The sequence below is a fragment of the Ambystoma mexicanum genome, chromosome 8 (assembly GCF_040938575.1).
Source record: "Ambystoma mexicanum isolate Mex_15411 chromosome 8, UKY_AmexF1_1, whole genome shotgun sequence".
Classification (NCBI taxonomy): Eukaryota; Metazoa; Chordata; class Amphibia; order Caudata; family Ambystomatidae; genus Ambystoma; species Ambystoma mexicanum.
The window spans coordinates 424368829-424382704 of NC_090929.1; the positions used below are offsets into that span (position 1 = coordinate 424368829).

General features: G+C 48.7%; 1 protein-coding gene across 2 annotated transcripts in view; it reads left to right on the plus strand.

The window, feature by feature from the left end:
- The window catches only part of EXOSC10 (exosome component 10), a 1010963-nt gene that overhangs the window by 828926 nt on the left and 168161 nt on the right, over positions 1 to 13876 (plus strand). For both annotated transcript variants that reach the window (XM_069609938.1, XM_069609939.1), the window contains one exon: positions 1944 to 2049. In XM_069609938.1, the coding sequence (XP_069466039.1) occupies positions 1944 to 2049 (106 nt within the window). The remainder of the gene's footprint in view (positions 1 to 1943; positions 2050 to 13876) is intronic.

Here is a 13876-nt window from a genome sequence, read left to right on the forward strand (position 1 = left end):
CAGTGTCACGCCCCTTGACCTCTGTCTGCGCCGTGTTTTCCAGATCATGCACTCTAAGGATGTCGTCGGCCTCGATATTGCTATGCTGGCCGAAGCCGGTTTGATTGAGATGACACCCGGGAAGGGGGACAATAGACTGTACCCTCCCACGTATGTAGCATAAGGTTCTTTACTAGTCTTGATCACTTACTGCGGCTTTCATTTGGAGGCGGGCCATCTCCCCTGCCCTGTGACAGGTTCTCACGCGGCCTCGGCGGTGAGTGACTCGCCTGTGTAATGGCCATGGTGTTGCCTGTCCCCCTCTAAGCAGACGTACCTCTGCCGTCGCTGCCGCCGTGATTTTTCCTTTTTCCCCTCTTATTATTTTGGGGGTTTCATCCGGTGTTCTCATTCAGTCCTTCACGCCTTAAGTTCAAGGCACCCATGGTGAAATTGAGCGTTCTGGGCGGCGGTGTTAGCGGCCCTCAGAATGTAATGCTGGCCCCTTGTGCCTGGGTCGTGGAGCATTGTGACAGTCCAGCGGGCTGACGTTGGCCAACACACCGGCTCTGATTATTTTCCTATGGTGCCGATACGAACAATCAAAAAAAACGTGGCCCCCTCCCATCTCCAGGTGTGCATGACGGCCTCCAGATGCTGTGTACGCTTCTTGGTAGTCCGAAAGCCTACGCCGCCCTCCGGCATTTAGTGTTGTGGCACTCACCTTCCCTCTGATCTCGATGGCTTCCTCATGTCCCTCCGGCTCTCCCTCTCGGTTATCAGGCGCCGTTTATGCGCACGGGCAGGTGGCTGCAGTCCTCATGTGCTGGGGCTGTGTGCATCGTCGCCGTCCCAGTGCAGGCAGGCGGGCTGGCAAACCGCCCCGGCTCCAGGTGGGTGATGCACACTTAAATGCTGCAGATGCCCGGCATACAGCGTTCTGCTCTCGCCATTGGGGGGGTTGTGCCGTCTGCGGATCGGGTCGGCCCTGATCTTGATGTCCCCACGAGGGGGTGGGGGAGGGAGAGGGACCCTTCCGTTACACCCTCGTCCCACCTCCCGCCCGGCTGAGTCTGCCTCTGAGCTGCTTGCCGACTCCATTTGTGATCCGAGGCTGTTATCAAGCCGGCCCTCGCCCCAGGACTTCCTCACCTCGGGTCCCAGTGTCCAGTGCTCAGCTCCCCAGCTGGCGCCGCCTCGGCGCGTTGAGCTCTCTGACTTTGCCGTCTGCCTGCACCAGGTACCCCTTGGTCTGCCGGGCTCCCAACAGCTGTTGCTTGCCCCTGGCGTGTTTCTCGGGGTCTGCGTGTGGCATGGCTGTCTTGTTGGTGTGCCGCTGCGTGTCTTCCGGTCCTGACCGAGTTACTGATGGCCCGCTCACTGCAAGGATCTGCCTCTGGGCTGGGGGGCTGCACTGCATGCGTCCGCCATCTAAGATGTTGCTTGGAGGAACTTCCAAGTGTTCAATTTGTTTGTTCCTTCCTCCGTTTTCCTACATAAAGCTCCCCAGCTGTTCCCTGAGTATTCCGCCTCCAATTCTTTACGTTTAGGCTGTGTTGTGCTGTGAATCTAGTCACATTTAGACCATCTTTTTCCAGGATCGTCTCGCAGCTCCAGAGCTTCCCTGTCTACCGCATGGCCACCAAGCCCCGCCCCCTACCATGCCATTGCATTTGTGTGTTTTGGGCAGTACCTTCCTATGGCAATTATTTGATTTGTCTGTGCAAGTTTGATGTGCGACAGACCTTGTCTGTTAAATCAGTGTGTTGATTTTTGGTTGTAGCATTGTCATTTGATGGCACTCCACTTTTAACAATTGTCTGATGTGAATGTATCGGCTGACAAAAGCTCAGTTGCAATGTAAATCTCCAGCAAGGGTGCTCTGCTTCAGTGTCTGTTGAGGCTGCTCTTCCTTGTGTCTTATAATGTAAGGTACCCACTAAGCTAGACCATCTCCTTTGCAGATCAGTCACCGGTGGAAACTCGTGAGCCAGGCCAAGCTGCAGATGGAAGCTACAGCAAAGGAAGAGGCCAGGCAGAAGGCCCAACAAATTTTGCAGCAGCAGATTGGTAGGAAGGGTTTGGTTATAATTGGGGTAAAAAGGGAGGATGGACAGTCTGTCAAAAAAAGAATATCCATGTTTGTGGTGTGGTGCTTTTGACCAACAGTGCAGACTGGTTATATCCCAAATGTTCTGTGTTTGATTTCAACCTGCAGTCCTCTATTGAAGTTGTTTCCAAACCATGGCACACCCAATCAGCAACGTTACAGATGTCTAATCGCCTTCCATGTGTCTCCGCTCTTCACTCATGTCTCCCAAACATGCCCCATTACATTCAGGAGATGCTTGGCCAATCCTCGATTTCACTTTCCATTCTGCAAATAGATGCCCTTCATTTATAATGGAGAAATCCAGGACTCCACGTCCCACAATGCAAAGAAAAAAACAAACCCGACTAAAGTCTTCTGAATGAAATTAAGCATGTTGGCATGCATGTTCTCCAGCTGACCCCATTGTTCATTGAGGAAGATGTTTAGACCCGCTTTTGAGATGGATTTTGAGAATCGTCCCAGTAGACCGATTGAGGCCACCCTGTTCTGATGAACGGGGACAAACACGTATGTCTACGCAATCTGGGTAGTGTGGATGAGCAGGAAGGCTCAGACTTAGTAGGGTATGAGAGTGGTGAAGAGTTAAGTAAAGATCACACTTAATAGTGCAAGTTAGGCAGAATCTATACAAAGTCATTTATTGAGGCCTTAGAACAAACGTATCCATGAAAAGAAACAGATAACACTAAAACGTTCACTGCTGTTACATACACATTCCCTTTGGTGTGCTCTGCTAAGAGCACAAACACTTCACTTTTAAATATAATAAAATATATTTCAAAATGCTGTATGTGTAATGAAGCAAGTGAATAAAGGAATAGAACCAGGTAAGTAGTGAATACTTTGATCGTATAGGTTTAGAATTAAGGAGTAGCAAATGCCATACAAAGCCTTATAAGTAAGGTACTAACCTTAAAAGGTCCTTCCCTAGCTTGAAAAGTAGGGGCCTGGTGCCCAGAGTCACGGATCTCTAAGTCTTTTCAGGAGGCTAGGAGTCTCTTTCAGGAAGTTGCACTCATGTTAGAGAAGTAATTGTAAGTGGTACAACAGTTAATGAAATAAAGAGGAAGGTCTTCACCAAATCCCCTTCCAATCCAACCACCTTGGGGGAGACCCAGGCCAGTGTAGGATATCATGCCAGAACACCACAGTTCAGGGCAAGACAATGGAGGGATGGGGCTATGACTTTACACTCGGTGAACCCTATGAAGCGGGGGTGGAGGGTCTCAAAACAGGTATGTTTACTCACCTGGTGTTCTTTGATTCATTGAGGGACCACCATTGAAGTTCCTGACATCACCATACCTTCTGGATTCGTGCCTTAGTTCCATTGGCGGAAGCCCAGAGGTCTCGGTTGCAAAGGTCACTTCAAGAATCAGGTTATCAGGTCTGGCTAGTTTGCTGTTCCATGCTTCGATAGACCGGATCTGGGTTCTCGACAGCCAGGACACAAAGACTCTGAGACCACCACTCCAGCAATGACCTCGGAGGATTCACAGGACACGATGCAGGTGGCGAGCAGTGATGGCTGTTAAGATGTATTTGTACAATCTGACCTGGTGGACAGAATTTAGGAGGCCACCCTAGTTATAGTGAGCAGGGGAGCTCTGAGAGGATAGCCAAACCCAATCAAGGTAGCAAAAGGAGAGCAGTCAAGGCTATTCTCAGAAGAGGGGGGGGGGGTCAAGGGTCCACAATGTGTACACACAGTGAAGCACACAAACGCTATTTAGATAGGAATGAACGAAAATACTATACTCTAGGCATTAAATGCACGCTCAAAAATGAAATAAGCGGGTGCTACAACATGCAATAATAAACATATTTCTGGGGCTTGTGGATCTGCTTAGAATCGCACGCTTTACATAGGCCAACATTTAGTGGTAGGTGCAGAGGATTGCACATGAAGTTAGAAAAAGGGACTTCAACTGGGTGGATTTGTAATTTTATCCCTATTAAGAATGCACAAAAATATGTTTATTCTAAGCCTTAAATGCACTAAAAAATTAAACAAGCGGGTGATACCATCGAACAACACGCAATAATACACATATATACAGTCCACATAGGTTCTTGAAATGCATTCAGTAGCTTAAATCAATAAAAGACAGTAAATGGTGCAGTAAGGGAACCAAGTCACAAGAAATATGCCCTTACTTCAGAAGTCCAATCCCCATGAAGTGGGGCATTGTGCCCAAAAGTCACAATGTTTCCCCCACAATGTGTCTGATGCAGGTAAAGTACTTGTGTTCGAGATTGTTCAGGAGACGAGATGCAACAAAGTTACTGGTAAGTAAAAATGTGTTCTCTTTTAGGTTTCACTGCCCAGTTGCACTAACCAAAAAGGAGTGGAATACAAGGATAAAATGAGATTTGTTCTCAATGTTATCCTATGGAGGGCAGTAGGGGAGACCAATGCTTTGCCTTTACTTACCCCCTGACTGCTATTTCCCCAGAGGACTGGAGGGGTTGAGTGGGGGTCGCTGTAGATTTGTTTTCCCACTGTTGGTTCCAGTGAGAGGTGCCCAGGAGCTGTGGGTGCAAGGATTCTTCCAGGGGGTCCAGGAGCAGAGTGCAAACCTTGGTGATGAAGAAATGCAGAAAACACTGATGAAGACCTTCAGGACATTTCACAGGATGGGGTAAAATGCGTTTCAACAACGGCCACCACACATAGATGACGGCAGGCATCCTTCCAGATGTGGTTGAACAAGACCTTCCAGCTCCGGATCCCCTGAAGCTGGGAGGCTGAAGGCCTCTCACACCATAAGCTGGTGACCACCAAAGTTTGATCAGGAAACGTGGAATGGCGACTATTCTCGCAAGGTAGCACACTGGAGAGCTGGTCAGTACACTGGGTGGCCCAGAGAGACTTCTGAAGGTTGGGGACAGCTGGATCCTCGAACATGTCTAGGATGGTTGATCCCACCAGTCCAGGGGTTGAAACACCACACACAGCCTTGCGGATCAGGTAGTCCAACAGGGTTTCCCCGGGCCAGACGCAGGAAGGTATGCTGGCCCTCTTCAGATCTTCAGACGGCTGTTATACGCAGGATTCTTGGGTGCAGGAGTCCTCTTATCCAAAATCCAGCCTGGAAGCAAGTCCAAGCCCACCAATGGTAAGAGTCTGCACCTTTCAAACAGCCAGCAGCGGTCCAATCAGGGACCAGTGTGGGTTTCACTCCTGCCCCACACCCAGAGACTCTGGCTCCAGGACTGTGGAATAAGACCAGTCAGTCCATCCCAATTCCTGAGCCATGCACACACACAGCCATCACTAGGGTAGAAAGCTGCAGCTTTCCTGGGCATGTGCATGACCTTACATGGGATTTCCTGACCTGGCAAGGCAGGAAGAAGGCCATAACACAAAAATCGTAAACATATGTCTATGCTTGTGAATCTGCTGAGAATTGCATGCTGTAAAGGGACGTAGACCTGGGTATCTCTGTAACACCATCTCTATCGTGACGTGTAGTGTACCCAAGTTCCCTCGCACGTTTAGGTACCCCAGATTGCTTTTTTCCACCATTCTGGTCTGTCTTCGATGCATCATTTCAACAATTTCTTCTATGGCGGTTCCCGTTGGCCACCCTGTGAACCTTGGATGGACTTTTCGACTGCTGCCTACAGCCTTCGGCCTTTAAAGTGGGGCCCCTTATTTTGGACATTTCTCTTTAGCAAAGGCCTTTTATTTATTTCCCCTCTTCTTTCCGTTGTCTGGCTGCTCTTTTTCCTCTTCAGGATGGAGAGAACTCCTTTTACATTTTGCCCTTCCTGTAATCGGAAGTTGCTGTGAAAAGACACTCATAGGGATTGTAATAACTGCTTACCTCATGACCAAGACGAGCGGCTTTGCAAAGCCTGTCGACTCTTTAGGCCAAAAGCGCTTAAAGAAAGGCACACAAAGCGGTGGGTGGCCTATGCCATGCAGGCACAGTCCCATTCTCCCACTGTCGCCTTGGACGAGGATTCCTCTGGTAGCCAGGGCTCCAGTTAGGTGGCCGAAGCACCCTTGTGGAGTTGACCGACTCCCACGTGCCCGTCCCCAGCCCCACTAGGCTTGCAGAATGCACTGTTCTGGGGAGACCACTCACTGGCGACCAGGGTACACATTCTCGCACCAAGGCTAAACACACAACCCCTTGGCCCCCTTCGGTACAGTCAAAAAGGCCTCTGGCACCCACCTGCCCATCAAAGGTTTTGGCGGGCTTGGTGAACCTGAGGATTCAGGGCCTGCAGCGCCTCCACCGTCAAGTGTGGCGCATGGTACCAAGTCTTCCGCTACCCATAGTGCCTCCCCTAAAGTTTCGATGCCTGTTTCTGACGTGCCGAAAGACACGTTGAGACACGCTTCTTTAAGCAAAACTCACCCTAAATCAAGGGGAAAGCATGCTAAGGCCCCTTCAAATGGTTCTGGCCATCGGGCACCCTCTCCTCTGCCCTCAGGCTATACACAGGCCTACTCCTTTTTGTCACACTCCATACAAGGGCCAAAAGCCCTGTTCAGGTAGAATTAGATTTTCCACTTCGAGAAACCGCAGCCACCAGCTCCTGAACTAAGCATGATTGAACAAGGTCTCTGAATGTATTGGATTTTCAGATACATTTGATGAGATGCTTAAAAGGTCTCCTAGGCTTCACTCATTTGTGGCCTGCCCTGCCTCTCCCGGCCTGAAACTACCTGATCCCTCTGAAGACATTTTTTCATTATGATCAAGGGGCTGACGTGTTCTATGTTCCAGATCATGATGGTTCCCAGGATCCTATTCTTCATGATCCAGATGCCTGGCTTCAGACAGATAATACGGGGAACTGGCCCACTACCCCTACTCATGGGGCAGAGCCTGATGATATTTTTTTGGGCGGGCTGCCGTCCTGTTACCGAGCCCAGAGAGGCTTTCCCTATTGATGAACAGCTGCTCTTCAATAACATTCTCCTTTGGTGAAACTGACTACTGTGTGCTTAATTCTCCTGTGCAGTCTTTCCTCAGTGGCAACCTAAGGAGGCAGACCTTTTACTGCAAAACTATCACCCCCAGCGGAGTGGCTGCAGAGTGGTTGGTGTTCAGTGCTTCGGGCTCTGGGCTTTTGTGGTTGAAAGTGACTAATTCACCCAGGGTTGCCGTGACTGACAGCCAGTTGGAGCGCAGTGTAAGGCGAGCCGATGTCCCTTGAAGCGAATAAGGCTGATCCGAGGAATGGCTGATTTGCACCCACCTACGTGTTCCCTAAGCAGTAGCCTGCTAGGGATGACTGAGCGCCTGGGGGAATAGGACGGCCCAAGGCTGTGCCTCGCCCTCTGTCTCCAGGTAAGCCGGAAGGGAATGGACAGGATCTAGATGCAAATTAACAATATGTAACCCCCTCGCCCAATTTACACCCGTCTGCCGCTTTCATCCCCTACGCATCTATTAGTAATGGTGTCATTGTGAATGAAAGTTCTGCGACCTATGATTCAGTGCCTGTGAACGTGGCTCCATCTATTACTGTAGCGGCATGTCCGCTAACAACTGATTGTGTGCCCCTTACTTCTCCAATACGTTTGTTGCCGCAAGATCTCCGACGATTAATGAGGGAGGGTGGGGAGACTCTAGTGGTGGGGTCATTAATGGAGTCATTAGTCTCCCCAAGATTCCCTAACCCTGCAACTGACTGGTCATTAAATAAATCCAATATGATGCCTGCAGACTTGGAACCTAGCTGCACCCTGGAACAGGCCAGGGTGGACAAATTAGTATTATGGCTCTGCCAGCTGGCTGACCAGTTGTCGGGGCCCATTTCTCCCCATGATGCAACCAATCGGGAGGATATGATGATGAGCACTACTCCTCAACCCAATCTGGTCAGTGGAAAAAGATAGCTTTGTGCCACCCCTCGGAACCTGGTTAGTCCAGAGGAAGGTGCGAAGCGGTCCCCCAATATCTGGCATCCGATAGAGGTTGCTTCCTTTCCATCACTTTTAAGACAACCATTAAAGACAAAGACTCCAGACGTTGGAAATCTGCCACATATTCCTCCACCGCAACTGAAATGGAACTGGGTAGGTCTGCTAGAAAAGGGAAAGCTTCACACTAAATGTCTTAAAATCAATCAAATCAGTAATCTGGATCTTTTAACTGTCGAACAAGGCATTGGCCGTTTGTGTCCTCTGATGAACAGCTCTTTGGTTATCAGGTCATGTGTGCAATAGCCTTCTGATTGCCCGGCATTGGATCTGACTGATGCTGAACTGCTGGAAGGTACAGGAAATGTGGATCTATGCCAACTATATGAAACACCTGATATGACTTCACCTACCAGTGCTACTCGAACAAGAGAATGTTTGAACTATTCCAGACCATTGAACAAACAACCAAGACTATAGGTTTTGGGCCATCATAATGACCAGGTATTCACCGAGATTATAATCTCACGACTTCCAACCCATGAAGAAATGCTAGACCAAGACATTTCCATTAACAACTGGCAGGATCGCCGACTAAATGAGATAGCGGAATAGCCTAATGTTAGGGAGTATCTGAGTTCTCTCCCCCGAGACTCAGAGAAACCAAAAATGGCTGAGACCCATGGAAAGTCCAAAGACTAACGGTTAGTATGATCTACTTCCATCATATCGCATTCTACTGAAGGCCAATCCGAAAGGCGAGCTTCAAGTGTAGACCAGCAGCACATTAGCACAAGGCGACGGACCAGCACATCATCATGCAGTGATTCAACATCAAAGGTGATTTCTTCCTCACTAAGTGCGGACAGATCTATGGCCCCAACCCATGGCTCATCTACTAAAGCCTGTATCAATTCGGCTACAAATCAACCTGATTCCAATTCTTAGACCTTCCAAACAGGACCCTTTGGCACAAATGTTCATAACCATCGCAATGGCACCTTTTATGAAATTGTACAAGGAGATTCATGAAACTATGGCAAACCATACCACTCTCTTGTCTGTGCTTCATTCTAAAATGTTTTTTGTAGAAGGATACATTACAGCCTTGCAACATCACGAGGAGGATCAAAAACCATCCAAGGAGCTACTACATCAACAGTTGATTGGTATCTGCTGTAGGAAATGTTCATGTGCCAAAGGAGATATTGCAGATGCTGAACCATCAAAAGCTCCCCCTATATTGTGTGATGGTCATAGCAAAGGCTCAGTTTCTGGCCTGATTGATGCTAGGAATACTAAACCTCTGGATGAAGGATGCCTGTTATCTAGAAATGGTAATGTCTTGCTTAACTCGTCCATAGTCCAGCCTGTGAGTGCTACGGAAGCAATATCTAGGGATGCGACTAACATGGACTCAGATTTACAAAAACTAAGAAGCCACTCCCTAATACACATTGCAAACAACGAAGAGACGAACAGGGAGATGGAGTGAAATCTTATTCGCTCTTTGGACCAAAAACAAAACTGGTACAGTCTATAATGCAGAAGACTGCACTCCCCTCAAGGGGGAGTGATTCCTGTACTTTTCTTAAACTCTCATTACCAACAAAACTGAGTAAAAATCGTGAGGAAAGGAACACTACTACTATAAAGAAAACAAAAAAAGAAAATCTTGGCGTCTGAAGCAGGACGGATTGAAGAAGGTATTGCAGGAGGGGCCCAACTCTCTTGTTGATCTGTTTTTTCTAACGAGAATGATATCCCGCCCCAATTGTTTTTTATATTTTTTTTTATTGCAATCGGTTTAATTAAACCTTTACAGATATGTGAATCAGAACATAGTTGAATAAGGAAAGGAGAAGAAATATAAAATCCATAGATCATAAAATACTCATTAGACATTAACGAAATTGCTAATAAGAATAAAAATAGAACTGGTAATAAACGGAAAAGGAGGAAAAACAAAGATACCAGTTCCAAAACTAAAAAAAGAGAAGGAAAAAAGCTGAAATAGAGAAAAGTAAGATTTAACAGTTTACAATTATCAATAAAATTAATTTGAAGTAATCAACATCAAATAGTAATACAATCAGGACATTATAATACTGAAGACTCAAAAGCATGAACCTAATATTGCTAACAGTATACATTAATATCACATAGTCCGTAGGCATCAAACCAGGTGCTGACGGTATCCAGGCATTTAAATATTTCCAAATCTACAAATTCAGGCTTTTGATGAAGCCTGCTAGAGCCAGCCCCTTGTGTATTATGAAGATCAAGGCAGTGCTTCCATGCCAGATCTTCATTGAGCATTGAGTTTTCAGCTAGAGGCGCCAGGTACTTAGCTCTTAGGCCCTGCAGTGGTACACACTCAAGGACAAAATGTCTTAAGGTCTCCAATTTCCCCATAAAGAACCTACAGCAGGCTGCTTCCGCCTTAATTTGTGACCTCCTTAGTTGGATTTCCCTGGTGGGTAATAAATTCCATCGTGCCCTAAGTAGGATGCCTCTGTAAAATCGACTTGGAAATTGGAGCAGTATCTTAGTTGGATAACCTCTACGCCTATATTCACACGTCGGATGACTCGCAGAGGAATAAGAGTGGAAGGCATCAGTGGTCTTAATCCAGTCGAAATCAAATGAGGCTCGTTTAGCCTTCATGGGATTAGAAGTCAGGATCTCCAGAGTCGCACCAATCTCACGAAGGACAAGCTCGGATCTCACACTAAAGGAGGTAAGTACCCGGGAGTAGTCCAAATTTCTTCCCTTTAGTTTGTACAGGGATTCAGGGATATGAGCCTTAATTTTTGAATATAGAGATAGAGAAGCCCATTGTACCCGCGCCCGAAGGGAGACTATTCCCAATTCAAATCGTATAGCTGGTAGGGGTACTGCATTAGGGAACCCAAGAATTCTCCTCCAAATTCTACCCTCAATTCCAGTCAAGATTTTACACACTATCAGATTCTAATTGCAAACCATGGATAATTTTTGGGACAATTTTACCTTCGAAAAACATTGCTGCTGGTTTAAGGGAGAATCTTCCAAACCTTTGTTGTATCTCAACAATCTGGGCTGCCAGAAGTTTTGCCTTATGCACCAGAGTTTCGTAGGCGGCAAAGTTAAAGCCCAGGTACATAACAGTCTCTGAGGGCTTCAGGGGCATCCCTCCAACAAAGCCAACAGGCCCAAGAGTCTTTGCCCTTGTTTTCCTAAAGGAGAGGATCTTAGTTTTAGTAGGATTGATAATCCATTATCTTTGGCATGGTTCTCAATTTTGATAACCTGTGCAGCCCAACCTTAGTAAGATGAAAGATCAGGAGGTTGTCTGCGTAAGTAAGCCAAATGATTTTTTCTCTTTCTCAACTAGCCCTTCTTTCAGAAGTGAGATCGCAACATCAGACAGGAATTGGTTGAAGAGCCAGGGGGCCAGAACACAACCCTGTCTGACCCCCCCCCCCCCTTATAGGATCGAATTCTCCTTGAGATATCCCCTTTCGAATGGATTGTGTCCTCAAACGTATTCCACATCTTTGACATGTAATGTCCACAGCTTTGCACTTCGGAAACTTTTTCGGCAGAAGGGGTCCTGCGTCGATGGCGTCGGGTCAATGTCCCTCGAAGGTCTCCGTCGAGAACGTCGTCACAGGATGTTATAAATAGGACGCACAGCGCCCGTAGCCTCAGTTCTGTTTTTTTCCGCGAACGTGTTAACTTCATGAGACTCGGCGGGCCTTGTGTTTTCATCATTACAATGTCTTTCTCTTTGACCCCTCCGACGCCGCGGTCTGGCTTTAAGACCTGCCGGGACTGCAAGTCGAAGATGTCCTTCACCGACCCCCACCGCTTTTGTTTGTGGTGCCTGGGCGAGTTGCACGACAGACAACTGCTCGAAATGCCAGTTGCTGACTGCCACGGCCTTGTGGGAGCGGAAGGGGAAGCTCCATGTAGGTAGGAGCTCTAAGCCTGTTAAGTCCCGGACTTCCAAGTCCAAGGGGGTTTCCGACGACTCGAGGGGCGACTCTACATGTCTGAAGGAGTCCTGGGGATCTCTGTCCCGGAGCGGTTCCTGCCACTCGTCCTAGTCCCGGCACTCTAGGAAGCGCCGTCACCGGTCACCTTCCAGTCCTCCTCGGAGGATGGTGCCTCGAGGAAGGTTACGTGCCCTACGAAGTCCTAGACTCCGGAGGAATGGGCAGCGTTTAAACAATCCATGTTAGCGATTTTTCAATCGCAGGGCACAGGTCCAGTCACGCCTTCTGACGAAGCTGTCCAGGATCTGTCTTGCACTGTGGCTCGCACGCCTTCGGGCTCGGGTACATGACGCGACTTGCATCGGGACCCTTCGAGGTCCTGTACGGCCAAGGAATCGAGTCGCAAGAGACTTGTCTCTAGGTCTCGGTCCTCGCCTCCAGCAAGACCGCAGCAACCTGTTGAGGGCTTGGGCCGGTGTTGACTCGTTCAGCGTCGTGTTCGTCCGATTCAGACATCGACGCCTTGCCGTCGTATCAGCCCACAGCGCCATTGGCACCTGTGTCGACGTCAAAGCCTTCAGTGCTCTCAGCGCCATCCGGGATTTTTTCTCAAAATTTTCCATTGGAGTACCCGGATATGGTGGATCCTCCAAGGAAGACTACGTCGAATTCTGTGAGGCCGGTTTTGGCCTCCAGGCCCTCTTCTGTCCCGAGACCTGGATTTCAACTCCCTCTGAATGATAGTTATGGAGAGGAGGAAAAGGCTGAGGTTGAAGAACCTGGTGACCTTGATGATGCACCGCTTTTTTCTGGAGACAGTCAGTTGGAGGAGTTGAGGCAGACCCTACATGCCAGTGGACTGGACACTTCCCCGGAAGTGGTATTCGGTAGACCTGAGCCTAGGGCTCATGCAGAGTCTTTTTATAGGACGCTCATGGTGCGAGTCTCGGAGTAGCTGGGCTGGTCTAGTCCTCCTGAAGACTTTGTGCAGGATGATCTGACAGACATCTTGGATCAAGGTCCGTCCTCTGACCCTGTTTTGCCATTTCATCTTACTTTGCAGAAAAGGGTGGCAGCTGCTTGGCAGTCCCCAGAATCTCTTGCGGCTGTGGATAAAAATCTAAGAAATACCGCCCATCCGTTAGCGACCCTAGATATCTACTCACCCACTCCTGAGAGTTTGGTGGTTCAGGCGGCTACGGCCACCTCGAGGCAGGCGGCGTACCCTACCATCCCTCCGGATAGGCACGATAAGCGCTTCAACCATTTGGCCCTGAAGGTATTTTCTGCCGGGAGGATGGCCCTGACATCGGCAAACTCTGCGTGTGCCTCGACAAGGTTTTCTCACACACACACTGGAATTGTTTCCTTGGCGGATGAGCAGATTCCCGAGGGGGAAGAAAGGGATGGGTTCCTTGATCTCGTGCAGGATGTCAAGGATGATGCCATGTGTGAATCCCTTCAGTCGGGTTTGTATACGGCCGACAGTGTTAGCCGATCCATGGCTGCGAGCAACGTTATACGCAGATTTGCATGGTCGCGGAAGTCTGGTTTTGCTCCGGATGTGCAGGCCCGTCTTCTCAACATGCCCTTTGATGGCGCACATTTGTTTGGAAGCAAGGCTGACGAAAGCCTTGAGAGGTTGCAGACCTCAAAAGCTGCAGCGAAATCTTTAGGCGCTGTGGTGCGTCAACCTCTGCCTTTTCGTCCTAGGGGACAGCAGTTGAGGGGAGGTTCCTTTCGTTACTACTCCTCCTTTGGTAGAACGAGAGGGGCCGACCAGTCAAAGGGGCCAGCGAAAGAGTACCTGTGGTGGTTGGGGAAATCGTGGTGCCAAATCCGCTCAGGCAGCTGACTCTTTGCCTTCAGGCACTGCCGCAGCTGCTTCCAAGCAGTCGTGAGGCCTTGTCCCATGGTTCG